Raw genomic sequence first — 13019 nt, forward strand, 5'->3', positions numbered from 1 at the left:
TCATTGGTACAGTAGTCCTGCAGAGAACAAATCCATATCAATTCCAAAGTATGAGAAACTTGTTACTTATACAGACCAATATTATCCTCAGCTGGGAGAACACAATTTCATTATAGCCCCAGAGCTATACCAAATGTCATTGTGTGTGTATTTGACAAGGATAGAAAATGTAATCTAGTGAAAAGTTCTGGAAAAGTAAGATTTTGAACACTGATAATATAAAGGAAAAATCAGGTATCAGGGATTAGGCAGAACCAGGAAATCAATATTGCTTGAACAATTAATGAATTTCATGCTTCAGCCAGACACTTCCCTTAAGCTGTTAGATCAGGCTATGTAAGTTGTGAAAATTTATTACAAAATTGATAAGGAGACAAGTGTATACATAATGAAATACAGGTGGTGTTCTTGAAATTAAAGAAGTGTGCCATATTTTATGGCATATAAAACTTCCTACCATTTTAGCAGGAGTATTTGTAAAAAAAGTTGTGGATTTTCTTCCTGTAGCCATAGTTTTCTCAAAATAATATATTCAGTACCAGTAAATGGTGAATAATTACTAATAATGTCAATAAAAAAGTTACCCCAAAAAAATACTGTATTCCCAAATCATTAAACAAAATCCAATTGAAAGTTAACAGTCACCACATGCATATACTCCCCATAGTGAGGAAGACCTCCACCGATTCCCTAACAAGGCTCCACCCCCCGTCTCCTCCCGCTCCCCCACTGAGACAGCTAACTCGTGTAAAAAAAAAAATGTCGAGGTACTGTATATTCCCTTTATGTGTTTGCCCTTTGGACAACTATTTCTTTTACCTTTTTCACAAAATGTATGTAGGATGGTGTATCCAAGTAACTATAAATAAATGAAGAAAGTTATGTATAGTACCTACCCAAAAATATAAGATAAAAAACAACCGTAACACCTCACAGCTTGGCCCATTAGCCTGGTGGTTACAGTTATGAGTCTAACCTGGTTACAATGTGCGGCAATGTTAATAGACGCAAATATGAAAAGAAAGTTATCTGTAAATCTTCATTTGTATCAGGTATTTGTAGATTGAAAATTTAATGTTACAGGTACGACATTAATTGTGTAATGCTTGTTAGAATTCAGAAATGGTTACTGCTTAGCTACCCCTGAAGAGTTGGGTTTGTCTGCGTCACGGACGTTAATTGTCTTAGGTTATCATCATCATCAGAACAGTAGTTATAAACTGAGCTTGGGTTAGGTAGAATATAGCCTACTGGAGACAGCAACTACTGCAGAGGATTCTATTAGTTTCTGGGAGACCGCAACTTAACAGAGGATGCAGGGTGATTTTTTTAGTACATTTTCGAACAAAATACGGTAACTGGGAGAGGAGAAGGCATATGGCAGAGTATCACCTTAGAAGTATCCACCTTAAATTAGTTACAATGTGTGTGTGTGTGACAGATTCACTACTACAGTTAATAACACAATACTTCAACATACCTGATGAATAAAATCCTTAAGAGATGTGGTTTCTTCAAGATTCCTATGTTGTTTTCAATACTAACATAACACTACAAATCATAAATGAGGCATAATAAATCCTTTAGTGCTTTTGAGGGTTAACCATTTATTCATGAAAACCAAGCTTGAAATTTTATCTCAAGAAAGTGGAATAAATGTAATTTTAGTAATAATACTGTACTGTATTTGTTAACAAAAACCAAGCTCAAGAAAGAGGCATTAATTTAATTTTAATAATATAAAAAACCATGAAAATATATGTTAACAAAACATCACTACATTAAAGAAATAAACTTTATAATTAATATCCACAGACAACATATCAAAAAGTCCAAAGGGCATAGAAACGCTCCACCAATGACACAAATTTATTAACTCTCAATGCCATAGCTAACTAAGACTTTAGTGTACGGCTCAATCCTCTTGGTGACTTTGGCCATTGCCTGTTTCCTCAGTTTCTGTAAATAAAATTGACACTCAGATTCATAAAATTTATGCTAAAATGCAAAAATAATTTTGTTACAGGAATACCCTAAAATAATTGCTGGGAAAGCTTGTTTGCTATGTTATAATAACTTCAATTAAGTTAATAAATAGTCTATCATAAATGAATAGGAGAACAACCTTACAGGTATACCCTGAAAACCAACATAGCAGTAACTGCAACTAAGCCTAACCATAGATTACATATAGGGGAAATACCCCCAAGTTTCATTGATACCCCGGAGATCCGACAATCGGCAGAGCTGTTTTGAATTTGACCAGCGGTGGCGTGGTGCAAATTCTTGCCACGGGAGGGCTCTGCGCACTGCCTCTCTGTCCTTGCTTACACTTACCATGTGTCTCCGACTTTATGCGTTATACGATCCTGCCTAAATGCCCCAATGATAGTTCCTCTTGTGTTGCCCCTGACCTTCATGTGTGATAAGTCAGAGTGGTGATGGACAAGCAAAGATTGGTAGAGACTAACTTGCCACCCTGGAATGTCTCTTACCATTCTCAACATAGGTAAATAACAGTCTCAGTTTATGCTTTACACTCCTTATTTAATGTTTATTATAGTTGCTTTATTTTCTTATTTGGCAGTGTGCACAACAGATATATATCAAGGGTAGATGGAAGTTTTTTTTAGTGGGGAGGGGGTAGCAAGTCCCTAACCTACCAAAAAAATTTATCCTCATGTGCAGGGATGGCACAACGGGACATGAGTGGTCTTGAGTTGGTTAAGTTGCCAGAAGTTGGTCACAATGATCTAAAAAAATTCATGGAGATGGTCAAGAAAGGGCACACACACAGACTGGTAGCAAGAGGTAACACAGTCGATCGTGTTTTGAATGATTACGGTGATGCCACACAAGATAAAGAAAGAAATAAAGAAATATGAATGTGAATTAGTGAACTATGAAATGTGGTTTCAGAAAGTAAAATTGACACACATACCATTAGGTTTCAAACATATGACATGCAGCAACAATGTCTGACAAGTACAATGGTGCTCAAAAGAAATTATCTGATATGCTTGAGACCAATCACTTACATTCCTTGTCTACCTCTTGGCTCTAATTTAGTGATTGGGCATGGCTGCAATTCAAGTGAAGTAATTACAGGTAGAGTGATATCCCTGTTAGCAGGAACAATTGGTGCAGAGCACTTCCAGGGATGAGAGACTTCCCGGTAACAAGACTACTCTCAAACCCAGAAAAATTCCTTATCCCGGAACCTTTTCCGGTTACTGGGAAAAGTTACCAAGTGTCTAAACTAGACCTCTTGCAAACACACACACTAGCCCACTTCCCCAGAACGTTTCTGGGTGCTGGAGATGTTTTGCTTGAGTCTAAACTACCGGAATCTATAAATACAGTTCTAATTAAGTTACAAACTTAATTTCTTTACTATAATAATCCAGAATAGTTTACTTAAAAGTTTGGTTAATTAAATATACTTAAAAATTAAAATTCTAAAAGATACGGGCATGAATGAAGCTGTATGCCACAGCAAAGACTGTTATTTTCAACTCTCATAGAGCTGTGGGGGATTAGTGGGTTTTGTGTAACTGATCTGACCTGATGCACCCAACATTGCAAAAAAATATTTATGTTGGAAAGAAGAGTTCAAGATTGTTCACCGTCAAAGAAAACCCCCCCACCCCTCCAAAATATAAAAAATTATTTAGTGATCAGTATAATTTGTATTCCTATTATTGTAAGGAAATGAATGCAGTTTTAGATATGACGATTTCTGTGCTGACTTCAAAATTCGAAAATCTGAAATCTTTATTCAAATATTTTGCGTATGTTCTTGATCCTAACGTTGCAAACTATGACCCAGAAAGCTTATTGAAGCCATGAAAAATCTGTCCAAAACCTACTGTATCTATCTAAAACACCTGACAAAATCTTTCCGAGTTGAATTAGAAGTGTTCAACATTAATTTTTCTGAATATGTGGAGCAGCATCCCGATGTAGAAAAGAAAAAACAAAAAAAAACATTCGCTCAGTTGTAGAATGTGCACTGAATGCTCATAGAAAGTATAATTTATTTCCTCGTGGAAAAAGTTTTCAGGCTATTCTCGACCACCACATTCAGTGTGTAAAACTGAAGGTCTTTTAGCAGGCTTAAGCTTTTGACACCATCCCTGTGAAACAGAACCTCACAAAAACGGTTACATAATCTTATGCTCATAGCTTGTGAAAATGACATAACTGATCAGTTAGGGTCTTGGAAAAGATTGCAGATAATTGGAAGCTTAAGAAAACTAGAACTAAAATTTAAGTTTAACTTCTATGAATAGGTAAAAGCTGCTGATTTTATCCATGCAGTAAATAAAAAATATATATACAGTACAGTATTTTCATTATTTCTTTCTATTTTAATAAGGATTTTATTTATCCATCAAATTTTTATGCTACTGTTAATAATTAAAAAATCAATAAAGAAAACTTTGCAGTTCACATTGTCATTCCTCTTTTAATCCTCATTAGTTGGTCAAATTTGATAGGCTGAGTGGCAAGTTGGTGTAAATAAAAAAAATAATAATACAGCAAATAAAATAACACCCCCCCACACTACAATCACTTCGGGCCATAACCATTGATTCACTAGACTTTTCAGTCCTTATGTGCGTCGGTTATTGGAGTAAACCTGTATATAACTAAATAGAATACAGTAAGGTCTCCTCTCGCTGAACAAGAACTTGGTTTAATAAGCTTAGTAGGAAAATTCAGAATCTTGTTCAATTACCAAGCCAAATTACAGTTGCTAAAACTAAATATCATTTGTGCAGGTGTATCTTGTAATACAGAAAGCTTACTAAGGGGATAGCAGTCTTTAGATGTCTCCCATAATGCAAGCAAAAGTTCAATTGTTAACCTATTTGGGTATACCAACCACACCTCCCTCCCCAAATACTCCAATTAGCACACACCACCAGGTTATGGTCTAGCACAGAGGTTCTCAAACTGGGGTCTGCAACAAGATGATAGAAAGCAATATTTTTTGCCCAAAAAATAAATATATAATCAGATTATTATTTTTTCCATCACCGACTCTCTCTCTCCCTTTGCCTATTTGTTTTCCATTCATTTACGGTTACCCGTTGGCACCAACAGGCCACAAGCTAGGCCCGTTGGACCCGATTTACAACCAGGATTTGAAAACCGCTGGGTCTGTCGTCATGTTTCGCCACATTGTACTTAAATCTTATTGGCTATAAGCTTGGAGGTATTGACACTTTCTCCTAATCTTGTCTCTCATGATTGGACAGTTCATGCCATCAACACACATTCTTGAATCTTTTGTTTCCACTCTCTCCCCCAACCTACAGTATCAGTAAACCTTTAAGAGAAAGTTTGTTTGTTTTCATTCACCACTATTATATGACTAGTATTCCTGTCAACAGGTAGTTACAAATGGTTATGATTAGGGCAAAACTTTGTATTTATGCCTTCCACATCATTCCTATTACCACATTAGAAAAAATTGTCTTAATTGACAAGAGATTGCCCTAGTTATGCTGCATGTTTTTATTTACAAGGAATCATAAAAAAATAATAACCAATAATCTGCCTACATAAACAAACTAGAAATGAATGAATCATGACAATATTTGTTTCACTCAGCTCTTATGAAACTATAATAGTGGTGAAAATAACTGTATATTTGTAGATCATCTGTACTTTTACTAAATTTAACAGAATACATGCTAAGTAAAAACACGATAATCTGGATACTATCCATTTCGTTTAGCAACAATCAATTTTATGTCGGCAACAGCGGAAAATTTTTGTTTTGTTTTTATGCTTGCAGGAAGTGTTTGGTAGCCTAGATGCAAATTCAAGGTGGACAGGTTATTGAAATGTAAATCATCTGACGAGCCATCCACTGCTACTTCATCAAGATCAAGTGAATTGAGTAGCTCAAGCACAAATGAGGGAAATCAAAACTGAGGAAGCATGATCCCTCCTATATTGCATATGGGTTTATCTGTGGTGAAAAAAGAAGGAGTGCAGAGCCCGAAGTGTGTTATACTCCAATGAATGTTTGAAACCACTGAACCTACAAAGACACAATAAAAACACCCCACTGAAGCCAGAAAACCTGTTGATTTCTTCAAACGACAAGAATCATCACTAGCCAGACAGTCGAGTACATTCAGACAGCAAGCCACAGTTCCAGAGAGGGCACTCAAAGCATCCTTTTTTACTTCCTTTCATATTGGCGTAATAAGAAACCACATGCGATTGGGGAAGAATTCCTGTTACCAGCAACGAGAGACATTGTTCAGGAGTTATTTAGGAAGAATGCCGCCGAGCAAGTTGATCTGGTACCCTTATCGCACAATACTGTGAGTAGAAGGATAGATGACATGGCCGAGGACGTCACTGTACGTACAACTCTTGGAGCAGGTGAGAGCCAGTGAGTAGTTTGCATTGCAGCTGCACAAGAGCACAGACATCGCAAACGAAGCACAGCTGCTTGTGTATATCAGATTTATCAGAGGGGAAATTTATTGAAGAGAAACTTTTCTGCAAAGCCATAAAGGGTAAAACTACCGGGCAAGACATTTTTTGAATCTTGGATGAATACATGGAGCATAATTCAGTTGACTAATCTCATTGCATGGGTGTGTACACTGATGGCTCCACTGCTATGACAGGTAAATGTAATGGAGTCGTTGCCTTCATAAAAGCTAAAGCCCCCAATGTCATCAACACACACTGCATGCTCCATCATGAGGCACTTGTTGCAAAATGCACTGATGATGAATTGCATCAGGTTCTGCAAGTTGTTGTGAAAATGGTGAACATGTAAAAGCACACCCCTTAAAACACAGGCTGTTTGAAACACTTTCCCATGAAATGGGTGCCGACTTTGAGGGCTTCCTGCTCCACTCTGAAGTGCGCTGGTTAATGCGTGGGACAGTTTTGAATCATGTGTTTGCCCTATGGAGAGCGTTGGCCGATTTTCTTTCACCAGAGAAGTCAGACCTAGGTAGCTGTTTCAGAGATGAGTTCATGGATGATGAAGTTAGCATATTTAGCAGACATCTTCCAGCATCTAAATGTACTAAACCAGAGCATGAAAGGCCGTGAAGTATGCATTTTGAATGTGCAGGACAAACTACGTGCATTCACGCAAAAAGTTTCCGTGGCATAGCAAACTCCATGAAGGAGTCACTGAAATGTTCCCACTTTATTACCAGGAATGTATGACTTCCAGTGCCGACACAGCATCACACCCATCTAGCGCATCTGCAAGGCTACTTCAGGGACTATTTCCCTGACCTTGACAACCCCCACCTTAACTGGATTAGAGACCCTTTTACAGCCGGGGTAGGTGCACATCTTGTCAGAGTTCTGGATCTACGTAAGAAATATCTTGCCCTGGCTGAGAAGGCTCAGAAATGCCTTTTGGCCTTTGCCACAACCTACTTGTGTGAGGCAGGATTTTCTATACTCAAAGTACTGAAAACCAAGCACAGAGCACACCTGCAGGTGGACAACGACATGCATCTGGCACTCACTAATATCAAGCCCCACACTGACAGATTGTGCAAAAGCCACCAAGCCCATCCATCCCACTAGATAGAATATGCCTGATCGCCTGATTTGTGTTGCTATGCAATTTTGATATGTAGGTAATTTTTTTTATTTTGGTGTCTGGTTGCGCCACAATATTGTGTTCGTGTATTGTGGTTGTGTTTGTACAAAATTTACATTGCTTTGAATTTAAAACAATAAAAAAACATTAAAAAGGAAAATTTATTTATTTATTACTAATTACACCCACCTCTCATTTTACGCGGGGGTTACGTTCTTGAAAATCACCGCTTAATTAAAAAACACGTAAATTAAACATATTTTCCCATAAGAATACATGTAAATGGTACAGGTTAGGGGAACCATCATATACGGCACAGGGTATGAACAGTGCTCTAACTTAAACCAAGCACACGGCCAACCTCCGACACATGCTCTCCTCTCTGAAGGCAGGTGATCACATTTAATTGCAAGTCCATTTTGATTGCTTTTCGTGCCTTTTTAGCTTCAGGCAGCCCAGAGGAAGCAGATGGACGTTTTCCAGACACGCTCAATAAGGAAAACAGCGTTTAACACTAAAAGGGTACGCAATAAAAACACAATGCAAACGAAAGCACAGAGAAGAAGTAGTGCTGGTGTGAACTGAGAAAGCAATACAGTGATCCCTCGGTTAGCGAATTACCTATCATAGGAATATTCAATTAGGTTAACGAATTCCTTACGAATTTTTCCCAACACGTTTTCGCCTGCTTTTGCCTGCTCACCAGCTGTAGTATTAGTCCACCAATACAGTAATCGGTTCTAGGGCTTAATTCGTTACCATTTGAGTAAATACCAAGAAGGTTGTACTGGTCAATAATTTCCCAAGTCTTATAAAATTTTTAGTCATTTTAACAATTATTTAACGTAACTGAGGTACAGGGAACTAGTTTTTAGCACGCCAAACAGCCACTTGACTCACCCAGAATGGCATCAGTTTGTGTCTCTGGTTAGTGGAGGAAGCATCTTGCTTGAGACTCTTGAATGTAAACTATTTTTACGTGTTTACAGTACAATTACTGGTCACTGAAATTTATTTTACATATTGACAATATATAATGCAGTGCAGTGTTGATTTAAAGAAAATAATCTTGAATTACACCTAGTGAACTTACAATTTTATGGGTGAAATGGCAGCATGAAGCATGGGGTGACTTCTCTTCCACCCCCACTGCCTTCTCTTCTCCCTTCTCCTCCACCCCCACTTCTAATTCCCATCACCATCAACCAGGAGCCTTCTACATGCACACCTCAAAGTAAGTGTACTTTACTGCATTTATTTTTAGTTTGTATGTAATTTTCAGTGAGCTGGAACCAATTACCCAAAATCCCATTGAAACAATGGTTTCGGTTAACGAATGACCTTCTGGAACGAATTGTGTTCATTAACCGAGGGACCACTGTACACGAGAAGCTTGCTGGACGTCGTCACAATTGTTGTACAAAATACAGTAGGGTCGGGATATATTGCAACTTTATATATAAAAAAAAATCAAGGCTTCCAAAATTATCGACATTTTCCTATAAACGTATAGCGATATACTGTATACATACAGTATATATTTATTTTTTTCGCAAGGGAAATCGGGCAGCAAATATTTCAAATGCACCGCCATGGAAAACAAATGCGTTATTTGCTCACCAGAGGCGCCACCGTGGCGGCTCACTCGCACATTCACGCTCGTAGTCGTCGCTTGACGAGGAGGAGGCTGGCTGTGAGCCAAGCGGCGCAAGTGACGAGTCAGCAGCCGGCTCTGCTGCAGATTATGACCTCTAAGGTGAATGGAAATGGGCTGCTAGTGACGTGAAAAGTGAAGATAATGGAAAGCTTAATGGAAATGAGTTAATACTGTAACCAATATTTTTGGTGTTCGTTTATGTAGTTGTGGGATTGTCAAGTGAGGGTGGCAGTGTGGAGTCTGCTGCCAAGTCTGATGTTCCCGGGATGGCGCGTCTGCTGAGGGGTCTGGTGTTCCTTGATATTGAAAGTCTGTTGTTCCAGAGTCTAGTGTTCATTGGTGCTTTAGTTATTAAGAAATTAAACTCGTTAAGTCAAGTTTAGTCACTTTTTTGGGCCTCCAGAACCTAACCCTATTTTCCCCATTGATTACATGTAATTATATATTGCCATGTAGTATACAGTATAGCAAACATCATTGGACCCTATCTTGCGATATATCCCGACACTACTGTACTTCATTATCTTCATCATTAGTAGTAATAATCTTTAATATTACATTATAATAATTATTGTTATCAATATTAAAATCATTATCTTGATATGACTGCGACTTTTTAGTAATAGCTTACAAGCGCCTCACCAGGCGACTCCGCTACCAGACGACTACGCGCGGGAAATTTAAACAGTCTTAACCACTTTATTTCAAAAATAGGTGAGCGTAAATTAGCTTTTGGTATTAATTAAACAATCGCATTTTTCAAAAAATGATGCAATCAAATGAGCGTAAATCGCGAGTTACCTGTACTTCACTTAAGAATAATTAGAATTACATGTACAGTAGCTAAAACAATTATCTGTGCATAATTTGTGGGAAACAATATGACACCATGGACGATAAATTTTGGTATATGATGGCAGTCACTAGTCTTATTATTTTTCTTAGTTGGGGGTCCTCGGCTGGGGCTCATCATATTTGAGGGGCCTTGACTGAAAAAGTTTGGGAAACCCTTGGTCTAGCATCTCTGATTCCAAGGTAAATCGTTTTAAAATTTTGATCCATCTGACTAATCGTTGAATCCAAAGATGCAGGGAGGTTATCCAAGTTATTTTGACAATTGACTCGGGGGAAGGTTATCCAAGTTGATCGGCTCTGGACTAGGAAGTGGGACGTTACTAAAATTGCTTGACTGGACTAAGAGGGAGAAGGATATCAAAGTTGCTTGGCCATCAACTCTACAAATTAATTTGCTGTGATTCTATAAGAACATAGACTTCAGGATCACCCTCCACATTCAGAATCTTTCTTCAGGCCACGCAGATTTAAAGCTATCAAGCCAAGTTGTCTATTAAGGCCAAGAGTTAGTCAGAAGAGCTTCATTAATTAGGTAAAACTATGTCTACTCAAGAGTCAAGTCAGATAAAAATGTCTCCAGTCATGAATCTTACACATTGTGCTCGCTGGCCAGGATGAGAGGATAGAATTTAGTAAGAAATATAATCCCAACAATTAAAAAAACATTCAGGTAATCCATCACTGATGCTAAACTATCCTAGACCCAATATAATAAAAAAGTAAACTAACGACTAAAGAATCCATTTATAAAACTGAGGGTAAAAACTTCACTACCTGACCACTTCTGGCAGAGCTTTAAGCAGGAAAGGAAAGCAATATCTGCTGACTCAAGAAAACTCATACTGTGTAATACCACAAAACAGCTGTAACTTCTGAAAGACTTAAGTGTCCACTCCCAAGAGTCCTGATTTGGGGAGAGACCCACTCCAAGAATACCCCGAGGGTAAAGTGAAACAAAGATGAGTCTTTAATCATCTATCACAATTAAATCCACATAACTTAACTCGGGAGAACATATTCAGAAACAGAACTCTTCATCCCAATAAGCAGATAAAGAATCTGCTTGAACATGTATCATTTCAGTGATATGCCAACCAAAAGCAACACCCAGAACTTAACACAATCATTCAATAAAGTAAAGCACAATAAATCTTAAATATTTAGAAATCAGCTTGCTTACCATGTCTGCCTTTCGTTTCTTGAAGATAACAGTTGACTTAACCTTCCTGCGGGCTTCCAGTGTAGCAACAACAGTCTTGTACTTCCAGCCAACCTCATGAGACAGACGGCCCAAAAAGCAGTACTGGACAGGAAAAAAAAATAAAATAAATGAAGACATTAGAAAATTTCTTGGAACATGAAGTTGGGAGGAAGGAAGGAGCCCACATCTGTCAGCCTACTGAGATCAGCTGTTTTGTGACTGTCTGATATTTATCAGCCTACTGAGATCAGCTGTTTTGTGACTGATATGTCAGCCTACTGTGATCAGCTGTTTTGTGACTGTCTGATATCATTAATTCATATCTTATTCATAATTGTTGTTTGTCTTTGTTTCCTTATAAATGTGTAACAATACAACAATTTAAGTTACAATGTTTAGATTTCTGGTTAACAACTAATAGAAAGAATAGTGCCTAGAAGCCACCATAATAAGTTAGCATCTCGTCCAATAAACTGTAACCTGGCAAAACACTCAACTTAAATAGAAAAATCTTCAATATTGACTGGTTTGTGTGTGCAGATAAGAAGATTTTAGTGAACTTGTTATAAAGTCAACCCTTGCCATTTGAGGTTCATTCCCTTAAAATTAAGTGAATACAATACAGGGATTTGTTCCACTATTACATAAACAGTCCTTTTCCTTCTCATAATCTACCTCTGGGTGACACCATTATACAGTACATTATTACCTCTATACCAAAATTCACTAGACAATACAGTTGACCCTTGCCATTCGCGAGTTTGTGATTCAAAATTTTGATGATTCACGGTAAACAGATGGTGTCTAGCTTGCAAGCCTTTTCGCACAGAACAAAGAGTCACTCCACACAGCATCTCGCCTTGTACTCTCAAAACTACAGTGTTTCTGTGTGAAATGTCCCCTAAAAGAATGCCTAGTGTCAGAGCTAGTGATGCTAGTGGAGTGAAATGTGAAAGGCAGAAGTCAGTGATGATCCTGACAAAGAAAGTTTTATTATTTTCTCCCTTTCTCTTCACCAGTGTTGCTTCACTCTCTCCCTCTTTTACAGGTAATTTAACGGGCAAAGTTCCGTGAATTTGGCATCCTGTGTACCACCGGCAAGGCCGTGGGCTTGTACCACACAGCTTGCCCGCGGTACCCACAGTTTCTCTATGGATGTCGGTCACACGAGAATAACCCATTATAGTATACCCTTCTTTCCTCACACAGCCAAACTGTGGAATGCTCTGCCTTTTTCTATGTTTCCATACTCATACAATGCCTCACTTTAAAAAGTTGGTTTTCCGGCATCTTCGCGGTGTAGATTAACATTACCTTTTCTTTTTATATTTTTAATTTCTTTCCATTCTTATTTTTTCGCCCACCTAAGCCCCATTGTGGGTCGTTCGACCTGTGCCCGGGTGGGCTCCGTAAAAAAAAATTAAAAAATAAAGTTAAAAGAGGAGATGAGTGCTGCCGTGGCTGGTCAATTGTTTGGTATAGGTACACAGTAGTGCACTAAGGTAGTATAAGTTATTTGTGGTTTTGTCAATTCACGCCATTTCTTGGAACATATCCCTCGTGAATGGCAAGGATTTACCGTACGACAAACTGCTACTCAGAATTCGGTAATACAGTCGACCCTTGTTAATTCAGACTAATAGGGGGGGAAGGGTGTCCGTTTTAGCCGATTGTCCGAATTAACCGATTTAGGAGTTAATATTGCA

General features: G+C 38.1%; 1 protein-coding gene across 1 annotated transcript in view; it reads right to left on the reverse strand.

Annotated features, from left to right (window-relative positions):
• Positions 1–1855: 1855 nt before the first annotated feature.
• Positions 1856–13019, reverse strand: part of LOC121856886 (60S ribosomal protein L13a-like) — a 34841-nt gene continuing 23677 nt past the window's right edge. Inside the window, exons 5-6 of the mRNA XM_042352658.1 lie at positions 11293–11415; positions 1856–1959 (exon numbers count right to left, since the gene is read on the reverse strand). Of these exons, the coding sequence (XP_042208592.1) occupies positions 1873–1959; positions 11293–11415 (210 nt within the window). The 3' untranslated portion in view covers positions 1856–1872. The remainder of the gene's footprint in view (positions 1960–11292; positions 11416–13019) is intronic.

This window comes from Homarus americanus, unplaced genomic scaffold (genome assembly GCF_018991925.1).
Source record: "Homarus americanus isolate GMGI-L3 unplaced genomic scaffold, GMGI_Hamer_2.0 scaffold1024, whole genome shotgun sequence".
Taxonomy (NCBI): domain Eukaryota; kingdom Metazoa; phylum Arthropoda; class Malacostraca; order Decapoda; family Nephropidae; genus Homarus; species Homarus americanus.